The sequence below is a fragment of the Macaca mulatta genome, chromosome 1 (genome assembly GCF_049350105.2).
Source record: "Macaca mulatta isolate MMU2019108-1 chromosome 1, T2T-MMU8v2.0, whole genome shotgun sequence".
Lineage (NCBI taxonomy): Eukaryota > Metazoa > Chordata > Mammalia > Primates > Cercopithecidae > Macaca > Macaca mulatta.
In genome coordinates this window covers 79,584,435-79,611,795 of record NC_133406.1, presented here as the reverse complement: position 1 = coordinate 79,611,795, position 27,361 = coordinate 79,584,435, and the positions used below count along the sequence as shown (strand labels likewise).

Sequence of the window (27,361 nt, the reverse complement as noted above, 5' to 3'; positions counted from 1 at the left end):
CAATAAAAACCGCAAGAGGTAGACTTAGTGAGATGTTGAGTAGATGTGTTTGTGTCTCCCTCCTTCCCAACTTTTCTAAATCCTGAGGTTTTTGTGTAGTGCTGAGGTCTTCTGGGGGCTTAAGCAAACACAGGCAGTAAAAACACATCAGAATGGAAAGATAGTCCCCATTAGTTCTTTTTGCCAAATTGAGGTAAAGTGCCCTTTAAATAGGAGATAATTCTTTGACAGATAATTAGCTTGTCTTCCGTGATAAAATACATGAATTAGTTGAGTTTATTATAATTAATTTTGCATATTATGTAAAAATCTATTCATGTACACTTATTAGGTGAATCTCTTCATTCCTACTTTGAGGGTGGCTAGAAAGCCCCATTTCTGCTCCAGTGATAATAGAAAGAACTGGATGAATGCTGTGGTGATGGCATGCATGAAGCCCTCTCTTACAAAGATTGGGAGGAGCTGAATGTGGGATATCACTATTAAAAGACACAGAGATTTCATATTAATGTATGCATTTATTAAAACAAACTTTGAGAATACTTTTAGGTCTGAGAATGAGATGCTACAAAGTTGCCTAAATAATTACCTTGAAATCAATCTCTTGCTAGTGACATTCTTCTGGCTTCCCAATGTGGAGCTTTTTCCAGGGAGTGGCGTGAGTGATTGGCTGGGTGCAGCTAGCTGTTGGCTGGGCAGTGGCTGTGGAGGTAGCCTGAGAGGGCATGGAACAATTGCTCAATGACTCAATGAGTCAAAGCTCCTCTCTGCAGTTTTTCTTTCCTCCACTCCTTAAGCCATTCTGAGTTTCTTCAGGCATCCCCATGTATCTACGCACTGCTTTTGGGGTGTCTTTTCTCATTCAAAGCTATTGTCATGGCTACTTGATTTGGCTCATATTAAAACATGTGCTGGGAGATGTGGGAGTGCTGAAATAAAAGAGCATGCTACGGTTAATCCATCAGAGAGCGTCTCTTCCCCAAGTTGAAGTGTTTCTTTTCCTGAAAAGAGTGGCTATTTGATGATGTTCCATGGGAACCGCATGACTTCTGGTGTAGTGTGGCTTATAGCACCTTAGGTTTTAGTCATTGGTCACTACCTCTCCACATGCATGCACACACATTCACATGCAAACAAATGCATATTTTAGTTAACATTTGTAGAATGGGAACAATTATGACACTGAGCATTAACTCATTTAATGGGGATAGCAATAGTATTATTAAATCTACCTGTAGTGTCCAATATAGTAGCCTTGCCGCAAGCCAAACGTGGCCATTGAGCACTTGAAATGGGACCAGTCCAAATGGAGATGTGCTGTAGATGTAAAATATATAGTAGATTTCAAGACTTTATATAGAAAATAATGTAAAATATTTCATTAGTAATTTTTTGATATTGACTCTTGAAATAATATTTGGACATGTTAAGAAAAATATGTTAGCAATATTTTACCTGTTTGTTTTTACTTTCTTGAATGCAGCTACTGGAAAAAAATTCTTGTTATTATAGTAGCCTGAATCACTTGTCTATCAAATGTTGCCAGTCTCAATGTGGTAATAACTGTTATTATCCCCACTTTTTAGATGAGGCAGTTGAGGCTGAGAGAGGTTAGGTAAGTTGCCCAAGGTCTCACAGCAGAATGCCAAATTCAGACCTGCCTGATTCCAGAGCCCACACTCTTCATCATTAAGAAACTGTTGTATAATAGAGAATTTGTCTGGCTGTTGTCCTCAGTTCCTGGGAAATAATTTCTAAACCTTTGGGACTCCCCGAATGTTAGGAGTGTCTTTGTTGTGCATGATGAGCCCCTTGGATCACACCTGTGTTTATGTTAATGAGATGACTCAGGACAAGAGTTTGTCATCAGAAAGACATCCACATGATTAGAAGGTCAGGGCTTTGTATTAGTTCATCTTCCTCAGCAGAGGAGAGTGGGACTGAAGATTGAGTTCAATCACAATGCCAATAATTTAATTAATTATGCCTAAGTAATGGAATCCCAGTAAAAACTCTGGACACCAAAGCTCAATTAAACTTCCTAGTTAGTGAACACATTGCTGTGTCAGCAGGGTAACGTGTCCTGATCCCACAGGGAGAGGGCCTAGAAGTCCCATATACAGGACCTTCCCAGATACTGCCCTGTATGTGTCTTCATCTGGTCTTCCTGATTTGTAGCTTTTATAATAAAGCTATCATAAGGATAGGGCTTGCGTTCTGTGAGTCATTCTAGTGAATTATCAAACCTGAAGCATTGTAGAAGCCACAGAATTTATAACCAGCTGGTTAGAAATGTAGGTGGCCTGGGAACCCCTGAACCTGTGGCTAGCGTCTGGAAGTGAGAGCATTCTTACTGAGACTGTGGCCTTAACTTGTGGAGTCTGCATTGACTCTGCTTAGTCAGTTTCAGAATTATATTGCAGTATTGCAAGAATAGACTGCCTTTTATTTGGATGTATGTATTAGGAAAACAGCAGCTGAAAGAGCTAAGTGCTGCAGCTTAACTTGCTTATCTCTGTAACACCATTTCCTTGGTGACAATGGCCATTTGCATTCTAGACTTGGAAAATGACTCAGTCTTTGAGCAACTGCTTTTGACCACTAGGATCAGTTGGGAGGCAGGCAGGCCTCTGAGACCTTCATACTCAAAACCCTTCAGGCTATAGTCTCTTGGGCCTCTCTATTTCATCTCCCAGTTAGCATCATGTTAGTGGTGGTAACAGAGATATGTGTTGGCCCCTCTTTGATACCAGGGATTTTTAAATGTTGGTTTTGGGATTGAGATCTTCATGGGAAGCTGACACAGGGTGATACTATGGGTAAGGAATATTTTGATTTTTTTGTTGTGTTTTTTAATCATTTGCCTTGTCTGGAATTACTCTTTTGTGGTATGTCCTATTACATTTCATAAACAAGGTATTTAATTCAATTGTTGCTTTTTCTTTTGGGGCTTTTGTTTGAATTTTTAAGCCAAGATCCATGTGTTTTATTTATTTTGGTTTAGTTCCTTCATTCCTGCTTAAAATAGACACTGCCTCTTGTCTGTGGTCCTGGTAACCACTACTCTTCTGTTTCCTGCTCAGGTCCGGCCCATGTTCTGCAAGGCCCTCTTAGGTCACCAGCTCCTAGAAAGTTGACTCCTATGAGTACCTCTTGGGGCCACCTTAGAATGCAGATTTCTAGGAAAAGTCCAACATGAACTCTGCAGTTATTGGGAGGAAAGTTTCCTTCACCAGTGAAAACCAGGAATAAAACAAGATTTTGGAATGTATAAAACAGGCCTCTTTCGAAAAGAAATCCATATGACTTGTTTTTTCTAACACGGGCCAGCCCTGGGCACTTTTCATCTGCCACCACACCAGACCTGCTCTTCAGAGGTGTTCAGCTTTGAGACTATGAACAGTTCACACCAGATAACTATGAGGCAGTGTTCTCTGCCACTGAATGACTGTGGAAGTCTCAGTCCCAGTTTCTGACAGGGGGAGAGCAAATTCATCAGGACCAACTGAAGAGGGACAGAACATGAGGCATTCACTTCTCACACAGTCCCTGAGCATCTCACCTTCCAGAAGACCAGAGGCTTCAAGGCCCTTTTTCTACCTTTCAAGAGCATTATAGTGTGCTATTGCTCTTGGAGAGATCTAGGGCTGTAACAGCCCTTATTTTTAGAAAAGAGAGAACTAACTCCTGTGTTTGAAGAAATAGCTCTTATGATATGATCGTGTGGTTTCACATGGTCTTAAGGTCAAGTAACTTGCCCAAAGGTGCACAGTTAGTAAGAGGGATAAGAGGAACCCCAAATTACTGATTTCAGATCCAGAGTTGTATCCCTTCAAAAGGAGATAGAAGAAACAGGGCCACCCGGGGGTGGTGAAGAAAGATACTGTCAGAATCATCTGTTACTGCTTACCACATCTAAGTGAGAGGGCCAGCAAGCTCTTGGGAGGGCCCACCTAGATCTTAGCTTGTGTATACCCTATACTGAGTACTGTGCCCCCATTTCATATTTAGTGCTTAATAAATGCACATTAAACTGAATTGATGGCCCTTCCTACTGCCTAGTGACATCCCTCAGGGTGAGTTTCCCTCCTGAGTCGTCTTCTCTCTTTCGTGACTACCTTCCATCCATCTCCACCATTCATCACTCATATAGAATGTCCAAGGAGTAGGGGCGAGGAGAGACGAGAAGGGGTAAGAGGCCACCAAGTGTGATTTGCCTTGGATCTGAGCCCTCCCTGGAAAGTGCCCATTTATCACATTTAAGGGAGGCCCAGCACCCCTGTAAATTGCCTCTTCCTCATAACCCTAGTCAGCCCTCCTTCCCAGCCTTGGAATGCCAGGATTTATAAATCCTTGTGCTGAATTCACCCGGCCAGTCCTGCACCTGCCTGTGTGAGTTACAGCTGGATGGCATTGTTCAGATCAATCTTCAGTGTGTTCTGAAAATGTTTCTTCTGCCAGTCCTGTCACTGAATTTCCCTAATGTTCTTTCCTCTTTTCCCTCATTAGATTTATCTTTGGGGGTAATTTTTTCAATCAAATCTTGCAAATACATAGCATAGTGCTGAACAGCATATAACAGATGCTTTACAATAAATTGGTCCTCTCTCATCTCATTCCAATGTTCACTGAATCTAAAAATATTTAATGAGCACTTACTATATACAATTCAGATGCTAAACAGTGAATACTTAGAATTTCTATTAATAACTACAATGTAGTAGCTGATTTAATTCTTGCAATAACTATTGTTGCCTGTTAGTACTATTATTAGCTCCATTTCAGGGTACAAAGAGGTTAAACAGCTTTGTCAAGATCATACTGGAAAGTTGTGGAGACAGTCTGGCCCTAGTGCACCAAACCATTATACTCTATTTCCTCTAAGACAAAGAACATCTTGATTTTCTTGGGGTCGACATTTTAATAAGAACAATAAACAGGGAAGAAATAAATAGGTAACTTCAGATAGTGATAAGTGTTCTGAAGACAATGAAACTCTTAAAAACTTCATGATATGAAAAAAGAGATTTGGGCCGGGCGCGGTGGCTCGCGCTTGTAATCCCAGCACTTTGGGAGGCCAAGGTGGGCAGATCACAAGGTCAGGAGATCGAGACCACGGTGAAACCCCATCTCTACTAAAAACACAAAAAATTAGCCGGGCGCGGTGGCAGGCGCCTGTAGTCTCAGCTACTCAGGAGGCTGAGGCAGGAGAATGGCGTGAACCCGTGAACCCGGGAGGCGAAGCTTGCAGTGAGCCCAGGTGGCGCCGCACTCCAGCCTGGGGAACAGAGTAAGACTCCGTCTCCAAAAAAAACCAAAAAACAAACAAACAAAAAAAAACAGTGCCTAAAAAATGTGGTCAATGAAAAAAGAGATTCGGAAGGGTGGCTGTAAATTGAATGTCAGGGAAGACTTTTCTGAGAACACATCTGGTCTGAGGTCTGAATCACCTATGTGAGTCTAAAGAAAAATAAATTTTTCTCCTACCATACTTTCAGAACACCTCTGTGGATTTTTCCCCCCTACACACAGAGCAGTTCTCTAGCAGACACCAGCAGAATGTCTTACAACTTAATTTTGACTCTACCTGGTGTTAGCCTCAGACCCCACAGGTTGAGGGCTCAGTCCTACAAGATTACCCCACCTTTCCAACACTGGTTATAAGTCAGTATTTCTGCAGCTCCCTCCCTGGGTCCCATTAATTTTCTAGGACAGTTCACAGAACTCAGGGAAATGTGTTTACACATTTATTATAAAAGATATTACAAAGAATATAGATGGATAGTCAGATGAAGAAGATGGATGGGGTTTATGGAGGCTTCATTACATAGGCAAGATTAATTACGTCATTGGTCATTGGTGATCAACCCAACCTTCAGTCCCTGTTTCCTCCCTGGAGGTTTGGGGGATGGGGCTGAATGTCCCAACCCTTTAATTACACTGTTTTCTTTCTGGTGACCAGCTCCCTTCCTGGAGCCATTTAGGGACCCCCAGCCACTAGTCATCTCATTGGCATTCAAAAAACACTCATAACTTCAGAGATTCCAAGAGTTTTAGAAGCTATGCTACAGGAACCAGGGGCAGAGATCAAATATATATTTTTTCATATCACACTGTCACAGTGAGGATCTACAGGAAGGGAGTTCCCAGAAGAGGGAACAGCAAATGCAAAGGCCTGGAAGTGGGAAGCAGAGCACCCAGACTTTATACACCCTCTGACAGCTGATTTTGTTCTTGCCATTGTTCATTCATGTCATATCATACCATATCATATCATATATATCATATATCATATGCTTTATCAAGGCTATACTGAAGTTATAGAACACCAGAGTTGGGAAAAACTTAAAGATTACCCTAAGTCCTGATTGTATAGGGGTGGCAAAAGAGGTCATAGAGCTAGAACCCAGTGTCTCTTTAGTGTGGAAGGAAGGGCTGCCCTCTGAGTCCTTGCAGTCAGGGCTTCTGTTACCTTGCGCAAAGTTAGACATGGCTTCAGGAAAAATGGTCGAAAGTCTGATGGTGCCAGATATGGGGTGCATCCCAGGTCAGCGCTTCATTCCACATGCCCCAGGTTGAACTGACCATTACTTGGCTGGTCCTCCACTTAGCCTCAAGTCCACATTGACAATATGTAATTCCAGCCCACCTCCTCAGAGACAAGCAGTGTTTTTAATTGTTTTGTTTTGCCCCTAATCTCAGAAGGTAGTCACCCAGGCAAGGACATGCTAGTCTTTTTTTTTTTTTTTTTTTTTTTAACCCAATGTAACTTTGTATGTCTCTTAGTGCATGGAGACCTCACCTTCCTTCGGGTGGACCTGTCGAAGCTCAGCCCTCATGGTATGGTGTGATCATTGGACATGGCTGAATCCATGTTTAAGGACAGCCCATGCCTTTTCTTTCTGGAAGTTGATCCTTTAGTACTCAACCTTGCTCATTATATTCACCAAATATAGAATCCAGCTCAGTGACTTGAGGAAGTTGTTGCTATGTCTTTTGTGAAGTGGAAACATGGGTTCAGGAAAACAATTCAAATTTCGATACTGACATTTGATCCTTTCCCCTACCACTTCCTGAATTCCCTAAGCCACAACTCCTTGACCTCCAGATCCTACTGAAATACACAGTTATAAATGCCGTTTGTTGGACATGGGGGTTTCATTCAAAGCAAACTCAGATGCAGCATTTTTGGCTGGGCACTTCCATACATGATTTTAGCAATGGAACCCTATCCAGGCTTCACTTGTGTAACTTTGCTAGCTTCCTGCTTTCCCCCACCCCTCCTGTCACGGATGTATCTAGAGGACCTTTTGTGAATGCAACTTCCAATGGGAATGTTTCACAGTAGAAATATGCTCTCCCGTGAGGCTCGTGCGTGACATTTCTGAAGATTTATTTAATTGGACTTTACTTAAATCCCATTGGGAAACATACTTTTGCTGTGAAGCTGTGATGTGTTTAATTTGGGGTCTAGGATAAATGTTGGTCCTCGGGGTGGATGGTTGAGCAACAGTTTTCCTTTTGTACAGTGGGCTTGTTTAATGAATAGCTTTACTAGGCTTTCCTCTGTTTGTTTGTTTAGCAGTGCTCCATTATTTAAACTTCTGCACTGAAAGGCAAGAATGTTTTCTCTCTCTTTAGAGAATTAAACAATAATGCAGAATATCTGGTTGAGCTCTTGGGAGAAATATGGTTTTGTGTTTTATAGCACTCTCCTCCTGTTAACATTCCTCTCTCTGCAGCCTCCCAGGATGATCTCATGGATTTTTCCCCCTCCTTTAATCCGTCTTGATGGATTAACCAGTATTAAGTTTGAGACCAGTGAGCAAAAAAGGTGGAGCCCTAACATGGTATAGAGTAGCCTCCGCAGTACGCAGAATGTCTCCAGCTAAAATATTCTTCTGCCCGGAAGGATGCCACATGGATGTCATGTGCCAGTGCTGATCTGAAAGGGGGTATATCTAATGAGGAGGGAAGTGTCTTTGGGAGCAGAGTGGGCTTCTGTGCATGCATGCAGCTGGTTCATGGAACTAAGGTTCTGCAAGGCTTACTGGGCTTGCCTTTTATAGGCATGCTGGTCCTTTCAGCACACCCCCACCCCCTGCAGCCCCCGCCCCCACCACCCTGCCAGCCCCATTCTGACCTTGGACCATTTCTGGCTTGGCTTTAGGGTATGATACCAAGTTGGGCTGGCTCTCAGGGGCTTTGTTCTCAGGCAGCCCACAAGTTTTGGTGTGGCTCTTCAAAAGTAAGTATTATACGTTATATTTCTAAAAGTAAGCTACACTGGGAATTACAAGTGGAACTATATTCATTTGGGCTGCTTTAACCAAATGCCATAGACTGGATGGCTTAAACAACAGAAAGTTATTTTCTTACAGTTCTAGAGGCTGCAAGTTCAAGATTGGGGTGCCAGCATGGTTGGGTTCTGGTGAAGGCTTCCTTCTTGGCGTGCAGACAGCTGTCTTCTTGCTGTGCCCTCACAAGGCAGAGAGAGAGACAGCAAGCTCTGTGTTGTCTCTTATAAAGGCACTACTGCCATCACAGGAGCCCTCCACTCATGACCCCACACTGGGGATTAGGGCTTCAGCATACGAATTTGTGTGTGTGTTTGAATGTGGGGAAGAGAGATACAATCAGTCCATAGCGGCCACAAAAAATGCATTCAGAAAAGGAAAGGGTATGAATTTTGCCCAGGATTTGGAGTGTAGGTAAGTTGCACCATTTGGTAAATCAGTGCGTTCTCTCTCTCTCTGTTTCTTTTCCCCTCCCCCCTCCCTTTTCTTTTCAAACACATATTGATCACCTGTTGTGGACTTTGGAACACTCACGAGCTTCCCACTGAACTCAGAATAAAACCTGCCTAGGATGCCCCGTGAGGAGGGTCCCTGCCTCCCTACCTCCCCGTCTCCTAGACCTTCCCCCCGCCCACCTCTTGCCCAGTCATTGTGCCTCCCCACATTTGGCTCCCTTGAGTCACTCAGAGACCCCCTGAGTTCTCTGCCTTTCCCAGTGTGGTGTTCCCTCTCCCTCTGTTCTCCTGGATTCTGTCTCCTCTCATACCTCAGAAGGGCTGTCCATGAACCCCAATCTAATTAGTCCCCTCTCATAGCACCCAGGAACTGGAGAGCAGCTTCCATTATGACTTACCCTAATTTGTGACTGCCTTCTGGAATCTGTGTTTATGATTTTCATCTGTCTCCTCCTGAGGGAGTGGGGAGGGGCGGGGAAGGGGCCTCTGCAGCATGTCACTTACCTCCTCAACTCCCAGAATGTTTGGGGAGGGTTTGATCTTAAATACAAGAGATTATAACAGTGAAAAATGTGTTAATGTAACTGGCATGTCTGTTAACAAATCCCAGACTTGATATGAGTGTTTATGGTGTGCCTTTCTCCCTGGGAACTGGTTGGTCTGTGCTAACATAGGTAAAGTTTAGACATGTACAGTTAGAGAAACCAGAAAAAAAAAATGAACTTGCAAGTTTTCAGGAACATGGGGGCTGGAACTTGGCTGTCTTTCTGTCAGCCCCTGACCCCTCACCCCCAGACTGGATCTTGGTAGGTACCCTTCTTAGCCATTCACTTGATTGAAGCCCAAAACCCTTTCCTGGAAAGCAAAAATGCTTACTCTTATTTTCTTTAGTTGGCATTTTTGTCAGTGAGAATGGAGCTCAATAGAAGTAGATAAAATCCTGGTGAAAAAAAAAAAAGGGGACTACACAGGCTGGGAGGAGGGTGTGTGGATGGAGGGGACAACTGGATCCACCAGAAACATCTGTTCTGACCCTTCCATTCCAGACTAGGCTTAAGGGAAAGCAGAAGGCACTTCCCTGCCCCTCTGGCAGAGGGACTGACTTGAAGTCAACCATGCCCGCACAGTGTCTTCAGATGGTTCTTACGGAAACCTTTGTGAGACAGAATGGGGAGGGTGAGTTAAAGATGGTATTCTCTGCATTAGCAGAGCCTTACTGTGTGTTTGGCTGGCAGGAATGAGTGCTCAATCACTCTTCCCAGCCCACCTTTGACTTTTTAAAAATAGGTCTAACAAATATTCTGTGGATTCGTTTGAAATTCAAGCATCAAAATGTATTCCAGGTAGAATGCCTCTCTTTCATGTTTTCTTCCCATCTACTGCTGATGGATTTATGAGAGACAGAGAAGGTGGAGGGAGAGGGAGAGAAGGGTAGAAGAAGGGAGATGTCAGGGAAGGGAGGGAGAAGACGCAGAGGGGAGGGGAGGGAGGAGGGATCAGGGTAGAGGAGCAAGAGCCTGGGAGAAGAGGTGAGGGAGAGAAGAGAGGAGAAGTGGGCAAGAGGGATAGAGATAGAGACCAAACCCAAGGCCCCGGTGGGGAAGAAACCAGAGTCTTAGAGTCTCACTGACTTCTGCAAAACCTGAGGGGGTTCCTGGCTCTGGGAACTCTTGAGATCTTAACAGTTCAAATCTGGCTCACATAAAAGTCATCTGCTCATTAAAATAACACAAAGCTGTTTAATTGTTGTCTTTGTGGAAAATTACATGACTGTCATCAGCTGTTGCTTCTGGCAGTGCTTTCTGTTCTAATGTAAATAAATGAGGTAACAGATTTAAAGAAACAGGCTGTATTTACATACTTGGAGGTATCCTCTCAAAACAATCTTTACATACTTGGAGGTATCCTCTCAAAACAATCTGCCTATGTTATTCAAATACACACAAATTAAACTTGTGGTAGCTCAAACATTGGTTATTCATTAAAGCCTTAAAATTGAAATGGTAGGAGGGGGGCAAGAGAAGTGTACCTTTCTTCAGGGGGTAGGAACCAGAGGCTGACTTTTCTGTGTGGACTGAGCTACTCCAGGCTGCAGAAATATAATCCCCAGCTCTTTTCTATACCAATTCTGTCCTGAGGCAACTTCTGAGCCAGGAGGGGAGGGTGGTGGCAGCAGAGGGGAATCTTTAAAGCTCTGATAAAAACTTTCCAGGGTCAGCATTTCTTGGAAGGCCTCCAATTAAACTTTATTTTCAATTTTCATAAATCACAATTCCTAAATCATTGGATGTTTCTGACTCAGTTCACTTTTTTGAGGTAAATATGTGTGTAAGAATTTTTTTAAAATTATTCCTATTGAGGGCATGGCAAAGGTTTTTATCAAACAAGGAAGGGAACAGTATATTCGAAAATATAAAAAAAAAAAAAAAAACCACAAGACCCTTCCGATAAACAAGTTAATGACTGGAAAAAGTAGAAGTATATGGAACAAAAAATCGAGAAGAAAGCACATTGCTAATTATACAAAGATTAGGAAGGAGCAAAAGTGACTGTTTTAGTTCTTGGTAAGTGTCATCATCAAGTATTAGCTTATTTCTGGAATGCTGGATTTTTTAATGTTGGGGTGGGAGGGAGGGGACATGATCTGAGAGAAACAACAGTAACTGTTGAAGTGGTTACCTTGTCTGGGTTAAATAACTGGGGTTTGTTGTCTCACACCAAGAAAATTTAGGACATGGACACACAGGAGTTTAGGAGCAGAGGCTTAATAGGCAAAAGAAAGAGAAAGGAAAACAGCTCACTCTTTAGTGAGAGAGAGGGGACTTCCCAGAGGAAAAAGGCCGGCTGGTGGTGGATGCACCAGATTTTATAGTCTGGCTTGTGGAGGCGGTGTCTGATTTATGTAGGGCTCACAGATTGGTTTGACCAGGTGTGAGGTTTACACAGCACTCTGGGGAGGGTGGTCAACCCACCCTAAACTTATTATGCAAATGAACTCTCCCCTTGCCTGGCGCCATCTTGTCTGCTCCTTACCTTACATGTGGCTGGCAGAGAAGGGAAGATGGAGCCTCCATTTTGAACATGCCTAGTCCCAGGTAATTCTTTCCTGCTGGCATCCACCCGTGCAAGCTACCAGTTTGCTTGTCTGTGTCTGCAGCTCGACTTTACAGGCTACTCTTTGTTAGAAAATGATTTGGGGCTTCTCTTCATTAAAAGGAAAACCTTAGGACTTCTTTACCCTCACTATCTGCCTAAGTAATTTCTTCTTAACTCCTGTATCACTATGATACCAAAGTTATTATATGACAACAACAGAAGCAATGTCTATTTCATGGAAGCATCAGTATTCTATATTATGCTGTTTTGTCCAGACAATCCAAAGAAAAGACTACTATTAACTCAAAATTCAGGCAAATTCTGGTATCAACTTTTCAGATTTTTTTTTTCTCTTAAAACATTACTAAATACTACTTGGTTAGATGAACTAAGTAAAAATGAACAACTTTTATTATTGGAAGGTTGTTTTGGGAGGGCTATTCTGGAAGTGATTTCAGCCTATTGTTTATCACTAGGAAAACACCAGGAAGATCTCTTTATTGTTAAGTTTTTGTAAATTATTTCCAGAAAGAAATTGACCACCTATCTCAACACCTCTTTCCCTATAGCTCCTGTTGGTATCTAACACATCAGCAGTCACCTGTCTTCATGTGACTTGGGGCTAATTCCTGTGTACAAAGGGATTTAAATAAGACTAGTCCTGCTCTCCAAGAACCTAAATTCTATTAAAGCTCTTAATTTGGAAATACACAGAGAAAAGTATATTTTAAAAGAATATGTATTAATAATGCTATTATAGTTGTAGAGTGAGGCTGCATGTATATGTATAATAAGTTGTTGAAACTAAGTTTTTATAGAATGACTAAGAAAAACTGTAAACACCTCAACTTATTGAGAAAATTGAGGTATGAAAAAGTTGTGTGTGTGATAACTTTTCTATATGTCCATTTCTAAAATTTCTAGAAATATACATATATTTTTAGAAAATATACCAGAAATGTATTTTTGGCTATTTGATATGCCTAAAAAAAGTCTTTTTTTTTTTTTCAAGGCTTCTAAAAATCAGAGACATAAAGAACTAAATATAATGAGGTTTTCAAGGGCGACCACACTAACCACCAGCGCCAACCCCCATTCTGCATGCCACTTCCTCCAGCAGTGATGGAGTGTAGACTAGGCTAACAACACTAAGTACACTTTTAGCAGAGCAGAGCCACAGTGGGCTGTCCCGATGGCTCCTGCTTTGTTCTCTCTCTGGTGATGCCCTTTGTTTGGGGTTGCCTCTGCAGGATGGTCTCCTTTTCCCCACTGCTCTGAAGCAACTGTACCAGCGTCAAAAGTTCATCTCTAGCAACACTGACATTGACCACTGTAGTCTCTGGTCATCTTCCTGCATCGGACTATCTCCAGTGCTAGTTAGCTTTGCTGCTCCATTTGATAATCATTCAAATAGCTGCAGGGTTTGAATGCCTTCTTAAAATACCAGGATGGCTATTGTGCACACAAAATCATTGAATCATTACGACAGACCTAAGTAGTAGTATCCTATTTTATAGTTAGGGAAAGATAGACCAGAAGACTTCAATAGCTTTCAAAAAGTCACACACTTGGCATGTGGTAGACCCACTATTCTAAATCTAAGGCAAAGCTCTTTTTTTTTTTTTTTTTTTTTTTTTTTGCTGCTTTATATATCATCCACTGTCTTTTCTAGAGCTGGCTGTTAAGATATATCTGTAGATAACTGTGCTTCCTTCACACAGGAAAAAACCCATGAGTGGGGGGACTAAAATATTTTTAGATATATCTTCCTAAAAGACTTAATAATATAGCAAGCCAAATAATGTGGATGGATACTCAATGGGATTCAAGATGCCAGTATGTTGTATGTATATATCTGAAGTTTTATGTATATGTGTGTGTATTTTAAGCTTGTGATACCTCCTTGTTTATGTCTTTTCACACATAAGGCATTTCACATGTAAGCCAGACCACACTGGTTTGAGGGAAGCAGTCAAATGACGTGATCATAAGAAGACTTCTCTCTGACTCATAGCCTCCTAAATCTCTCTCTTCCCGTGAGTAAGAGAAACACTTCTTTATCTCTTGTTTCATACCTTATACCTAGTGAGACAACACTCCCATTCAACTCTCTCTGCCTCTGTTTGATAGGGCCTCCCTTCACTCTTCTTGGGAAAGAAATACAAGTTCCCTGGGGGTAAGATCATAAGACAATTTAAGTAACACTTCCTTGGGTATTTTACAGTAGCAATGATTTCAAGTGAACTTGAAAATACCCTACTGTAAAATACCCAATTCCTACTGTAAAATACCCAATCACATCTATGGAGTATAAAGAACATTTCATAGAAAACAAGAAGTAGAAATAATCTTTGTGGATGGAGCTGGTACTGCCCCCCCACTGCCTGCCGCCACATGTTTCTCCTGTTAGGTGATATTCTGCCCTGAAACTTATGAAGTGACTCTGACCCTGTCTTTGAAGAAGATTTCAGCCTTGGCAGCCTGACATCAGCTCCAGTTTATCCAGGCTTTGTTCTTCCACAAGATTCTTGTGCTTATAGAATCTTTAGTGGCTCTGATGTTCTACTGTTTCTGTGGAGTATATCATAGCATCCATCTGTTCTTGGTATAAACAAAATAGCATCCAACTTACACCAATGTCTCTCCCACTTACAATAAAACACCTAACTCTCATGTAGCATTGTATCCATATTGAGAACTCTGTGAGATAGATATTATTATATACAAGTCACAGATATGTAAACTGAAATGCAGAGACATCAATAACTTGTTACAAGGTAAGTGATAGGAGATATGTAAACTGAAATGCAGAGACATCAATAACTTGTTACAAGGTAAGTGATAGGAGTCAGGATTTTTAACTCAAGCAGTCTGGCTCCAGTCTATGATCTTAACCGCTATCATCAAGGTACTGTTTTACTTTAAAAGACTAGTTACTCAGTAAGAAAAACTAGGCAACAGAGAGAGGTGATCAATATGCTTATAGCAAACTGTGGAAGAGTCCAATTTTAGCCTACACCCCTCGCCCTGGTCTTTGGACATTACTTCTGTTTGCTGACCTTCAGTGACAGTGTTCCTTAAATTTCTGGAAACAACTCACTTTCTAGCTTAGCGTAAGACCAGAAAGTGCTGTCCACCTTTAGAATATAAAAATCTCTTGCTTATAGATTCTGCATTTGGATGTGGTTTCTTTAACTCACCACCTCGTGCATTGCTTCTGAATCACATTACAGAGGACTCTTCTGTTTCCAGGACTGCAGTAGCCAAAACAGCAACAGGAGCTGAAATGCATCTGTCAAGAGAAGTTTCCCACTAAAACTAGAATCCATTGCTTCAGTAGGACTGTCACTGAACTAAGCCTGTGTTAGCAGAAACTGGCAGGCAGTATTTCCACATACAGTTCTTTAGGGATGCTAGGTATTCTTTGTTGCTGCCATTTAGAATCAGTGTACTGACCATACTCATTTTGGCAGAGAACCTACTTTTGAGATAAGCTTTGAAAATGTTTGCTGCCCACCCCCACCTTGCCCTGCCTCACCCCACCCCAGCATTGTTGCTCATGGCTACAATATGTTTGCACTAATAACTGCAGGCTCTTGTGCACATAGAGAAGTTAGCCACCTTGGTAGAAATTAGAGGAAGGGAAGAAAGAGGGAAGAACGGTTTTATTTTCAAAATCCAATCCTGTGGAAAAACCAGAAATGCAAAGACATAGTCTTTATTAGGAAAGCTAGCACCAACAAAGTAAAATCAGATATATTTGTTTAGGAAAAATAGGGAGCTGCTGCTTTCTTTATGTTAAAAGGATGTTATGCAGACTTTCAAACTGCTCAGATACCTTGGTTCCTAATTCTTTTTTGTTAAATCAAATTTTAAAAGTAAAAACTCAGGAACATTAGCTTACTTATATAGAGTCTTTATAGCAAGCAGATTTTTTTTTTTTTTTAGAACTTTAAAATGGTAGTTTCCCAAAGTGATGGAAAGAAAAAGCACTTACAATGTGCTGGACATTGTTTTAAAATACTGTATTAACCACTTTAATCATTACAACAGTACAGTGAGGTAAGTACTGTTATTATCCCTATTTTGTATACAGGGAAACAGAGGAATAGACAGGTGAGAAACCTGCCCAGGGTCTCATAGCTAGTGTTTGGCTGTGCTGGGGATTCAAACCCAGTAAGTCCAGACTCAGTACCCCTGCGCTGAATGACTGCACTGCACATAGGGCTCTCATGGACCAGATGTTTGCATAGATCAGTTGGAATTTACGACAAAGGTGATAATGTTGGGGGTAATAAGACATTATTTATCGAATACCTGGTTGTGTATCAAAACCTTTACATAGCCTTCCTGAACTATGACCCTGTTGGGTAGATGATATTACATCCACTTAATAGATTGGTAAACTGAGGCTTAATGAGGGAACCTGACCTGCACAGGGTCTCACAGCCGCTAGGAGGCAGAATCATAACTGCAGCTAGGTGTGTTTGTCTCTGACCTTTGCTCTTAACCTCCATACTACACTGCTCCTGCTTTGTTTGTTAATTATCATGTTCTAATATTCTTAAATAGTAATAAATATAACATCATCAAGGTTCCTCATTAAGTGATCAGTCACTTTGGCCTCTGGTGATATTTGATGGGGTAGGGTCGGGGGAAAGTAACTGGAAAAGAAAAACCAGATTAGCTTTACTCTTCCCCCTCCCCTCCAGCTTTCAATTTCAACCCTTCCCCAAGAGAAGAAAACAATCCTTCCTGCCGACTTCTCTGGAAAAAGCCACCACTGTGAGCTTCCACTGTTTTGTTTTACTTTAAGCACCGTCCACAGAGAGAGTTTTTAACTGCAATACGTAGCTGTGCATAAGCCTTATGGAGAACTGATGCCCAAGCTGATTAGCATACTGGCAGTTGAACAGGAGACTATTTCTTCAGACCCCTCAAGGAGAATTTCCTTGTTTACCTTATATGTTTAAATTGTAATATCTCCTTTTTCTCTCCACCCCTCCCACCTCCAAATATTATATGAACAGAGTTCCTACATGGCTTAAACATACGATACACACATACTTTTGCACATAAGCATGCTCTGTGATTTGGAGCATTCTGCATGTCTGTCTCAAATTCCCTCCTCCCCCCACTCCCCATGGTTTTTTCCCCCCATTAGGCAAATGGAAGGCCATGCCACCTGTTAGCATTACATCATTGGCTCCCCAGAACACAGTTGCACCAAAGGCCTTAAACAAAGTAGTTCTTCTTGTATTGTTTGCACTCAAAGAGCTGATATCATGCCAACTGATGTCATTGTATGTCTTTGTGTAACTGCTATGGCAACTGGGCAGGTGGGGAGCCTCCAGCTGATGTCATTGAGAAAGGAGGTGTAGAGGCAGAATTTTAAAAAGCTGGACGCTGCTTTTTTCTGTGTGTGGGGTTTTCTAGCATTTTTTTTTAAACTAGCTGCTTTTAAGACAAATTACAGCTTGAGTACCCTAAATAAGAACAGAGAGGTTTTTCCCCTGCTTTTAGAGACTTCTTTTGAATTTGTTTTGTTGTTCTTTCCTCTCATCTTATATGGAAAAATGTAACAACTGCCGCCTTTGAAGAAAAAAGTGAATTAGGTTCCCATCACAGAATCTGTGTGGAATTTGGGTTTCTGTGGAGGCAAAGCTGAGCAGATTTTAACTCTTCAGAATCCCTTTTGTGGAGGCTGTGATGATGACAATGGGTAGTTTTTATCTTATTTATTTTTTAAGTCTTCACTGGTGAAGTTATTTTCAATATTTTCTTTCTTTCTACTTCAGAATTCTCTCTTCAGGTTCAAAGTTTATTATCATAACTGCCTAGCAGAATGAACTGTCATACGTAAGGGCAGAGGTTAATTCTAGAAATCAGCTGAAATTTGTATACAGCTCTTGTTTTTCTTTTCAAAAAGCTGAGGTAGGTTTTGACTTTTTACTTTCGATGAGTAAAGTGAACATTGTATTGCCCTTTGAGTTTTCTTTGGATCATAACCATACCTTAAGGAGAATATGATTTCTCTCTTTTACGCAGCCAGCTCCGGCTCCATTGGTTATGAAAAGTCATGAGACTCGGTCTAGGTTATGGTCTGGAGTTTCCCACTGTGGTTTGTCAAAGATGAGACTTGAAATGGAGAAGAACATATGCTAGGCTCAGAGGCTAGTGGACAGATAGACTTCCTGTCCTTATTGCAACATAACCGTCTCTTGTTCATGCTTTGGGTTTTCTGCCTTATCTCCTGGAACTATCAAGACAGCCACAAGCCATCTGTCTTTGAGGGTAGTAGATGTTGTGTTCTGGTGGCTTTCAGCTAATAGGAGTTTTCTACTTCCCCCTCTTTTCAAAGGGAAAGCCAGAGTGTATCTAGTTCTGTTTGATTTGAATTAGAGTTCAGTTGGCACTAATAATGTCAATCCAGATTTTATAGCACTTACATGTATATTATATAATTTGAGCTTTGTAATAATCCTTTGGGTTTATCTGTGCATGTCATTGTGTGTAAAAATATTAGCAGAAAATTTAAACAATAAACTGTGATCCATAAATTCCCTAACTTAAACAATTGTTCATTTTTTGTACAGTCCTTCAGCTTTTGTTGAATGTTTTTTACTTAGCTTTTTAAAAATTTAATATTAAACCAAAATATTTTATTTATTTTCACGTCGTTTTTGCAACTACTCTTTTAAAGGCCACATAATACTCCATGGAATGAATGTAATAACTTTTTTTTCTTTTAATTTGTTTTTGTGTTTTACTTGGCCTTTTAAAAATATATATAAAACAGATAATATTGTAGTGACCATCTCCATGTATCTAGCTAACTGTCTTTGGTTAGATGATTTCCCTAAGATCCATTCCCAAAATGAGATTGCACTTGTTCAGGGGAAGATTTGCATTTTAAAAATGGAGAAACAAGCACAGTTTATAAGCTTTTTATGCTAGATGCATAACTCTTAGGAGGCAGAGCAGAGCCGTAAGCTCAAAAGTATGCATTCACACTTCCACAAGAGGTTTCTTGATGGGTTTATGTGCCCATAAGCCTTGGAAAGTCGAGGAGTAAGCAACTGCGCTGCTCTCACATTCTGTTCTACTGAAAGTCAGGGTTGACAAATGTCAGGGACCTACATGGAGAATATGAAAAAAGATTATAAGAGCAATCCATCCCACCCCACCCTGGCTTGTCTTTTCCAAGTACTTCTCTGCTGATTTCACCTGTGGGCAATCATATAAATAATATAAATTAAAATAGTGACTACTTGCTGAGCTCTACTGTGTGCCAGGAGATGTGTTAAGTATTTTACACATACTCATTTATCTGAGGCTCACAGTTGCACTCAAAGGGAGACGCCATCACCCTCAGCTTACAGATGGTGGAACTGAAGCACAGAGGTAAATGAACTTAAGTCATAGTGTCAGGAAATGATGGTACCCAGAGTATAATCAAGGTAACCTGTCTCTTCCACGTTCTTGCTTGTAACCACTCTGCTGTATTGGGAGCACACTTGGCCCTCTGGGTGAGGTGAGCTATGAAGGGTGCAAGACGTGCTCCTGTGGTGCTGAGATTACACCCGAGGAGGTCATCTGTGCCTTTCTTGGCTCCCAAAGCACAGGGTTCTATGTAGGCCACTGAGCATATGGCTCTTTGAGGCAGGTCACATTTGCAGCTGAGGAAATTGCCTGACGCTGCGTGGAACTCTTTCTAGGGGAACATGCCCTCATTTGTAGAAAGAGCACATTTCCAAAGTGCTCCATGCAGTGATACTCCCCGAAGCTTGTCTTGGGTCTCTAAATGGACTTTTATTTTTTGTTTTATTTTTATTTTTATTTTGTTTAAATACATATTTATGTGTGTATTTAAAATATGCTTGAGCTACAATGCAAACTCATTCTAATGGGGAGGTAGCATTTTCTGCCAGCTCTGAAATCTCAGTCACTCTCACTTTCTGTGTTTGTGTTCCAGGTGGACTTAGTAGTTTTAAGCAGAACCATGAAAACCTCTGTGACAACTCCCTCCAGCTCCAAGAGTGCCGGGAGGTGGGGGGCGGCGCATCCGCGGCCTCGAGCTTGCTACCTCAGCCTATCCCCACCACCCCTGACATCGAGAACGCTGAGCTCACCCCCATCTTGCCCTTCCTGTTCCTTGGCAATGAGCAGGATGCTCAGGACCTGGACACCATGCAGCGGCTGAACATCGGCTACGTCATCAACGTCACCACTCATCTTCCCCTCTACCACTATGAGAAAGGCCTGTTCAACTACAAGCGGCTGCCGGCCACTGACAGCAACAAGCAGAACCTGCGGCAGTACTTTGAAGAGGCTTTTGAGTTCATTGGTAACTGTCTCCCATAGGGAATTTTCATCCTCTGCCTTCCTTTTCCCTCCGGCTCTTGCTTTGATATCAAGTTCAAGGTTTATTCCTATGTTGCAAAAAAAAAAAAAAAAAAAGCTGCCCTGGAGTTTCGAAGGGCTCTGCTAACTGAAACAGCCTAAGCATTCTCCTAAGTCATAGCCTGTCAAGTGTATCCAAGCCATCAAGATGGATATAAAAGGGCAGTAATTGAATTTGTTGGGATCCGTTCAACTAGAAATCCTCATCCCTCAAGTTCTCAGTGAAATAGTGGTAGGAGTTAGCATTTATGTGCTCTATAACCAGAAAAATGGATGGAAAGTAAGGAATTGGAGGTCAGAGCTGGTGCTACTGCTACTGGATCTACTAGCGCCCTTCAGCACCTTGGAAGCAACATCTAGTGAATATGACACCCCTTCCAAACACACCCATGCCTTCCGGTCACCCTACTAATCCTTATTCATCGAGCATAAGAGGAGATGGTACTAGCTTTCCTTTGACAGTGTGCCCCAAACTCATTGAACTAGGAAAGGTCAGGTTGTGTAGACAGAGTAGTTCCCAAGGAGGAAGTTTTAGCAACAGCAGGCTTTAATCCCCAGAAGGAAGCAACTATCAGCCTAATCCTAATCCTAATTTCTGCAACTTCTATAGCCCCAAACTGCTATAAGACTCAAAATATCATTTTAGGAACACCTGCAATATAGCAAAACTCAACATTTGTTTTTGTTTTGTTTTGTTTTGTTTTTAAGTAACTTCAACTTTTATCACCATAAAGGGGTGGTCTAGTACTTTTCCTAAATATTACAGCAGGTTGTTATTCCAGGAAGAATACAGTTAAGTGGAGTGGGGTGTTCCTTCGCCAGAGAAAAAAAACAGCCTTAGGTTTAACAGCCACTGGGGTCTGGTGGATTTGCTGTAGTGTTGACATCTGCGGCCATGTTGCCAAGCTGTTTTCCTTGCTAATTATGCCGTCAGCACAGGACCATGGAATATTGAGTCTGAAAGGAAATTCAGGGTGATCACTGAACTTAGAGAAGGAAAGTGACTTCTCTGAGGTCATAAGAATTCTAGTGTCCAAGAAGGGGCCAGAATCCAGGGTTTTTGACCCAAGCCTGAGGCCTTTTCACAACATACTAAGGTGATGTTTCTGATGCCCTATTAAGTAATTCCCAACTGGCAACACTGAGGATGCAGAGATACTGCAGATTCTTTATTAATAAAATCTGAGCCAAACCTGGAACTCTGAGGAAGAAAAATTTCTCAACAAGCAGATGAGGGACTTCTGGTTGATACATGGTGTTATGACTGAGATTCCATCTGACTTAATTCCAGTTGGAGGAAGTTAGGAAATTGTTTTCTATTTAATGACTAGGGTAAGATATACTTGTTCTAAGAGGATTTCAACCAAAGCTCTCACATTCCTTATAGATTACTCAGGCTTACCTGCCTTTTTTTTTTTTTTAAAGGAAAACGAGACCAATAACAAATAGCATTCAGCCCGAAGAACAACTCCAAATCACAACCTGCATAGGCGCAATTTTATTTTCATCGTTATGTTATTGGATAAACTGAAATCTTACAGTCTTGCGTTAGGAAAAACACAGCAGGTTTTATAAACATAATAGCTTTCACTGAGAGTCTAATATAAATTAAGCAGCATCTAAGTTTAGTGTTTATGCCAGTTTGTTTATTCCTGAATCAAGTGTGTGTAGTGGAACCAGTGGTCCAGCCAGGCACTTGGAAGCTCATTCTCTCATCACCATGCTTTCTGGTCTTGATTTGGAGCTCAATACTGTGCACTGAAGGGAAAAGGTTGGAAAAAGAGAGATGCTTACTTTTCTTGAAATACTGTTGACTATGAGAAGTAAACCTCATCTGTAAACTTTTAAGATGAAAATTTATATCAGGTTTTTTTTTTCCTTGGTCCACTGGTGGCTAGCCAGTAGATGTAGTTTAGGTGAAATCGCTATTCTCTCTACTCCTTCTCCTTCCCTACCTGTTTATCTAATTGGTGTTCCTTCAAGGAAGCTTGCTTAGAGATGCGTTAGAGTCTAGAAATGTCGTTAAGAATCTGTTCAGGCAGTGCCCACACGCTATTGTCCTGAGCTTTTAATATATCCGAAAACTTAGCAAGTCTTCCTCTTTCAATTGCTCTGGATTTTGAACCATTGCTGGGATTCCTCCATCTTCTGCATTATTGCCACATTGGAATGTCATACGTGGATGCAAATGGGGTTGAACGCTTGAGAGGTGACACCCTGGGCCTGTATGCTACTGGCCTTTAGTTAACTTTGCAACAACTGGATTTTCTGGGGAGAAGCTGAACATAGCATGTTTCTAGTTTAGCTTTATTCCTTTAACCTTAATCAGGGTTTAGTAAGACTAAAACTCTTATCCATTTAATTCCCGTTCCTGTACAGAGCAATTCTATAGAATAAAGAAAGTGTTTTTTCTCTATTACAAGTGAGAGAGTTGTTGTTACTAGCTTTAGGTTTGTTAAGTCACACAACCAAAAATTGGAATTAACATCCTTAATCCAAAGAGGAACTGTTATATATATATATATATATAACATATATATATACACACACACACATACACATACACATACATATATATATGTGTGTGTGAGTGTATATTTTCATGTGTTGGTATAATTTTTCCCTCCCTCTCTCCTTTTCCTTCATTCTTTTTTTTTCAGTAGTATAATTCCAGAAAATAAGAGAACAAGACATTTAAGAGAGAGGTTCAATGACTGTTAGAGTTGACTTAATCAGTAGCTTGTTCAGCGTGAAAGTTAACTGTGTTATAGGTCTGGCTTCAGGCCACTGTCACCTGTGAAGCAAACTGTTCCCTCTCTTTAAATGTAGATGTATAGCTTCTTGTTCATGCTGCTATCAACTTTAGCCAGTTCTGGAAGTTGTGACATAAATATATATAATGAACTAGTAGATTATACTTGGCTTTAAAACAGTTTTAATTCATTATTTCTCTACAAAATAAGGCATTGCAAAATTTAGATAAAAGTTTCTCTCTCCGTGCCTCTCCCTTCCGTCTGCCCTTCATCTCTTGTCTTTCTCCCTTTTTTCAGAGGAAGCTCACCAGTGTGGGAAGGGGCTTCTCATCCACTGCCAGGCTGGGGTGTCCCGCTCTGCCACCATCGTCATCGCTTACTTGATGAAGCACACTCGGATGACCATGACTGATGCTTATAAATTTGTCAAAGGCAAACGACCAATTATCTCCCCAAACCTTAACTTCATGGGGCAGTTGCTAGAATTTGAGGAAGACCTAAACAACGGTGTGACACCGAGAATCCTTACACCAAAGCTGATGGGTGTGGAGACGGTTGTGTGACAATGGTCTGGATGGAAAGGATTGCTGCTCTCCGTTAGGAGACAATGAGGAAGGAGGATGGATTCTGGGTTTTTTTCTTCTTCTTTTTTTTTTTTAGTTGGGAGTAAAGTTTGTGAATGGAAACAAACTTGTTTAAACACTTTATTTTTAACAAGTGTGAGAAGACTATAACTTTTGATGCCATTGAGATTCACCTCCCACAAACTGACAAATTCAGGAGGTTAAAGAAGTAATTTTTTTAAGCCAACAATAAAAATATAATACAACTTGTTGCTCCCCCTTTTCCTTTTAAGCTATTTGTAGAGTTTATGACTAAATAGTCTGTGCAGGTTCATAGACCGAAAATACTACACACTTTAAACCAATTAAAAAGAACCAAAAGTAAATAGAAAAGACATTGAATCACCAAGGCCTGGGACCCGCCTGGGCTGTCCACATAGAAAACAAAAACCCAACCAAACCAAGCCCTGTTGTGCTCACTGGTGCAAAGAGAAGATCAGGGCAGCTTAAGTGGTCTAAGAATCCTTCAGGCATTCTTTAAAAAGACAAAGGATACCTTTGATTTTGTGTGTTTCATGCTCTGCATTTTTTTTTTTTTCCTTCTCTGGGTTTAAGAGATTTTTTTTGAAATAGTGAGGAACTGACCATTATACCATATGCCTTCACTGGCTTCTTGTGCAATAATATGATGTTTTAAGTGTGCAAACAAGTTAGAGCTGGCAGCTGAATGGTAGACAAATAGTGCAAATTTGCCAGGTTGGAGATAGAAAGGAATTCAACAATATATCAATTACTTTCCTTCCCACCTTTTTCCTTTTTTTTTTTTTTTTTTTCTGATTTGATTCTGGTTACAGTGCCATAAACCTTGTTACATATGTATATCAGAATGTAAGAAAAAAAGAAAAATTTATTTAAAAATATTTTTCGCAAAAAAAATCTTGGTGTGTTTCTGTTGATTGTGTAAAAATTTATTTTCATTACATAAATGAAACTGGTTTGGGATGTGTCTTTTTTCCCCCCTCTTTTACCTTAACTCAGGTTCAAGCCTTTCTTAGCTCTGGTAATTTGCATATAAAAGTTGAAATAAAACACAGATTTTTATATAGGGAAAGAGAGATGAGGAAGGAAACATATCCAGTTTTCTCACTGTGAAACAGAATTAGCAAGGAAGTGAAACAGCTCCAGTATTGATCTGCCCAGTCACTATCCCTTCTATTCTCACAATGCTGTCATCCTCTCCTGCAAATATAATTCCTTTTGCATTGGGGAAGCCTTGCATAAAGTGAACTTAAGGGGATCCCATCTGCCTTTGCGCCTTGGTGTCCAAATCACTGCCAGATTGATTGGTGAGAATTCAGTGATCTCCCTAGTGGGTATTTGATAAAAACTTAGGACAATCTTCCACTTAGGGATCTTGCTATTCCTCTCCCCCTCTTCTGCCCCAACTGCCCCATTGTCACTTGCTCACTTGACATCTTTGGTGACATTAACCATGGAATGCATTGCAGCAAATTGCTATTGCCTACTCTTCCCAGCAAACTGAAACTGAGCTCCATACATATGTACAGCTTCCTTATAACTCTGGGTTAATGCATAGCTGGGTTCCCAATTCACTGTTGATGGAGGGTTGGGAGTATGGGAAAAACACAATGCAAATATTTTCAATGTTTAATTAAATTAAAAGTCTAGTGGGACTTGGCCATAAGGAAGATTTATGGCAAACTGAAATTTGCCTGGGGTGAATAAAAGAGTTGAAGAATCTGGCATGTTGGATTCTATGTGACAATATTTGACATAAATAATTTTGTGTATGTTGGCTTGAAAATGTTATAAGGAAATATTTTTGACATTAAAAAATAGCTTTTCTACCAAAAATAATTTAAATTTTTCTTTTATAGAAAAGTGGAGACTGAATTTAACAGGAATTAACAGCTATTTTGGATTATTTTAATATAAAGTGTTAATCAGGTAAAAAGTAAATCTCTGTGCTTTCTATTCTTCAGGCTAACAATTTCCTTGGTTTAAGGAGTCAGGTTGATATATAATTAGTGATTTAAAATACATGGTAATTTATCAGACTTTTTCTTTTGTTATTTTAAGTCTAAATATTAAATTTCTGATAGCATGTAAGGTATATTGCCTCCCTCTCTCCCTTCCTTCTTTCCTTCTGCTTTTTCTTTGTTCCCCTCCCTCCTTTTCTTCCCTCCCTCTTCCCTTCCCTCTCCTTTCCCTTCCCTTCCCTTTCCCACTTTCCCACTTTCCCACTTTCCCTCTTTCCCTCTCTTTTTTCTTTCTAACAAAACAGAAAAATCAATACAATTTCTCATCTTTATCCACATGGAAGTGATTTATGTTTTTGGAAATTTATGATTTTGAGAGAAAAGCCTATCCTGAGGCAAACAGTAATCCTGCCAACCAGAATACCAAGGATTCTGAGAGGGACTCAGGACTTTTCTACTAATCTGCTGTGAGTCACTTAGCCTCCATTTCTTCATAAGGAATGTTAACCACTTCATGAAAATAATACAGATTAACCAAGCCATAGCTCCAGAAGCCAGACTCCACAGGTTGCTGGGCCTCACTAGCTGTCTGGGAGCTATCGGGCTGCCCTAGGAAATAATTGTGTCACCCCAAGAAAGCTGAGTCCCTGACCAATGCATGAACCATTCTCAGAATCCAGCAAGGGTTGTTTTATACTAAATGAATCTAATTACTTAGTAGAATGAATCTGCAATTAATTTTTAAAAATATAGCAAACATTGTTAGATTGAATAAAACAGCAGCTTCAGCTTTATATATTACATTTATTTCAATAGTTAATACTTTTCTAATCAATGCATGTGAACCAGGATAGGGAGTTTTCATTTCTTGAAAGAGTTTGTGCCAGTTTCTTCTGGATAAGAAAAGGCATCATGGGAGGTAGGGCAAGGAAGCTGACAAAAAACATGTACAAGGGGAAATATGCAAGAAGAAACGTGTACAACCCCACAAGCACGTGCTGGCAGTAAAGGGGAAAGACGGCCTTTTGTAATATGAGAAACAGGAGAAACTGGGAGGCTAAAATGAAAAGAAAAAAACCTGTGTCAGAGTAAAGAACTAGGATCTGAATGACACTCCAGAAGCTGACTAAGATAGAATGCTAATAAATTGCTCAGCTAGATATTCTGATGGTAAGAAGTCCAATGAGCCAAGTTAAATAGAGACCAATCAATGATGGCCTTCACCTTATTTGGGGACAGGCTCTTGTAAATAGGCCACAACACATTTTATTTTGTGCTTTTTTCCCCAAACATGAAACATGCAATCTCACGAAATATAGGTTGCTGTTTGGTTTCAAGCTCTGATTGGAGACAGTTGTGGCATATGGATGGAGGTCAGATGAAGGGTGGTAGAAAATGACTATTTAGCACTGGCACCCAGAAGGATGGGTCATAATTCAGAAGTGCGCCAAATCACACCTATCTGTAGAAGACTTCCCACCTTTTTGAGGTGGTGGAATATGAACACCAGTGCTTTCCGTGGTTCCTGATTTCTTCCTTCGTGACAACCTTTGTCAGTGTTGATAGAAGGTACATGTATTGGGGTTTAATAAGAAGCAGAAACAGTGACATAGAATGAGGGGTTTATTCCAGGGATTAGACCTCAGGCAAGTGTGAGATCTGTTGAATAAGTCAATGGGAGTCTGTTGCATCTGTCTGATAATGGGCTGAACTCTCCGGGTCAGCACAGCCATCAGTAACAAAAGCTGGGCATGAAGTAGAGGAGAACAAAGAAGAATAGGAATTAGGAGGAAA

At 40.8% G+C, this 27,361-nt stretch overlaps 1 protein-coding gene across 1 annotated transcript in view; it reads left to right on the top strand.

Annotated features, from left to right (window-relative positions):
- The window catches only part of DUSP10 (dual specificity phosphatase 10), a 39,951-nt gene extending 16,289 nt beyond the window's left edge, over positions 1–23,662 (top strand). Inside the window, 2 exon segments of the mRNA NM_001257695.2 lie at positions 19,824–20,195; positions 23,302–23,662. Of these exon segments, the coding sequence (NP_001244624.1) occupies positions 19,824–20,195; positions 23,302–23,567 (638 nt within the window). The 3' untranslated portion in view covers positions 23,568–23,662.
- The last annotated feature ends 3,699 nt before the right edge of the window (positions 23,663–27,361 follow it).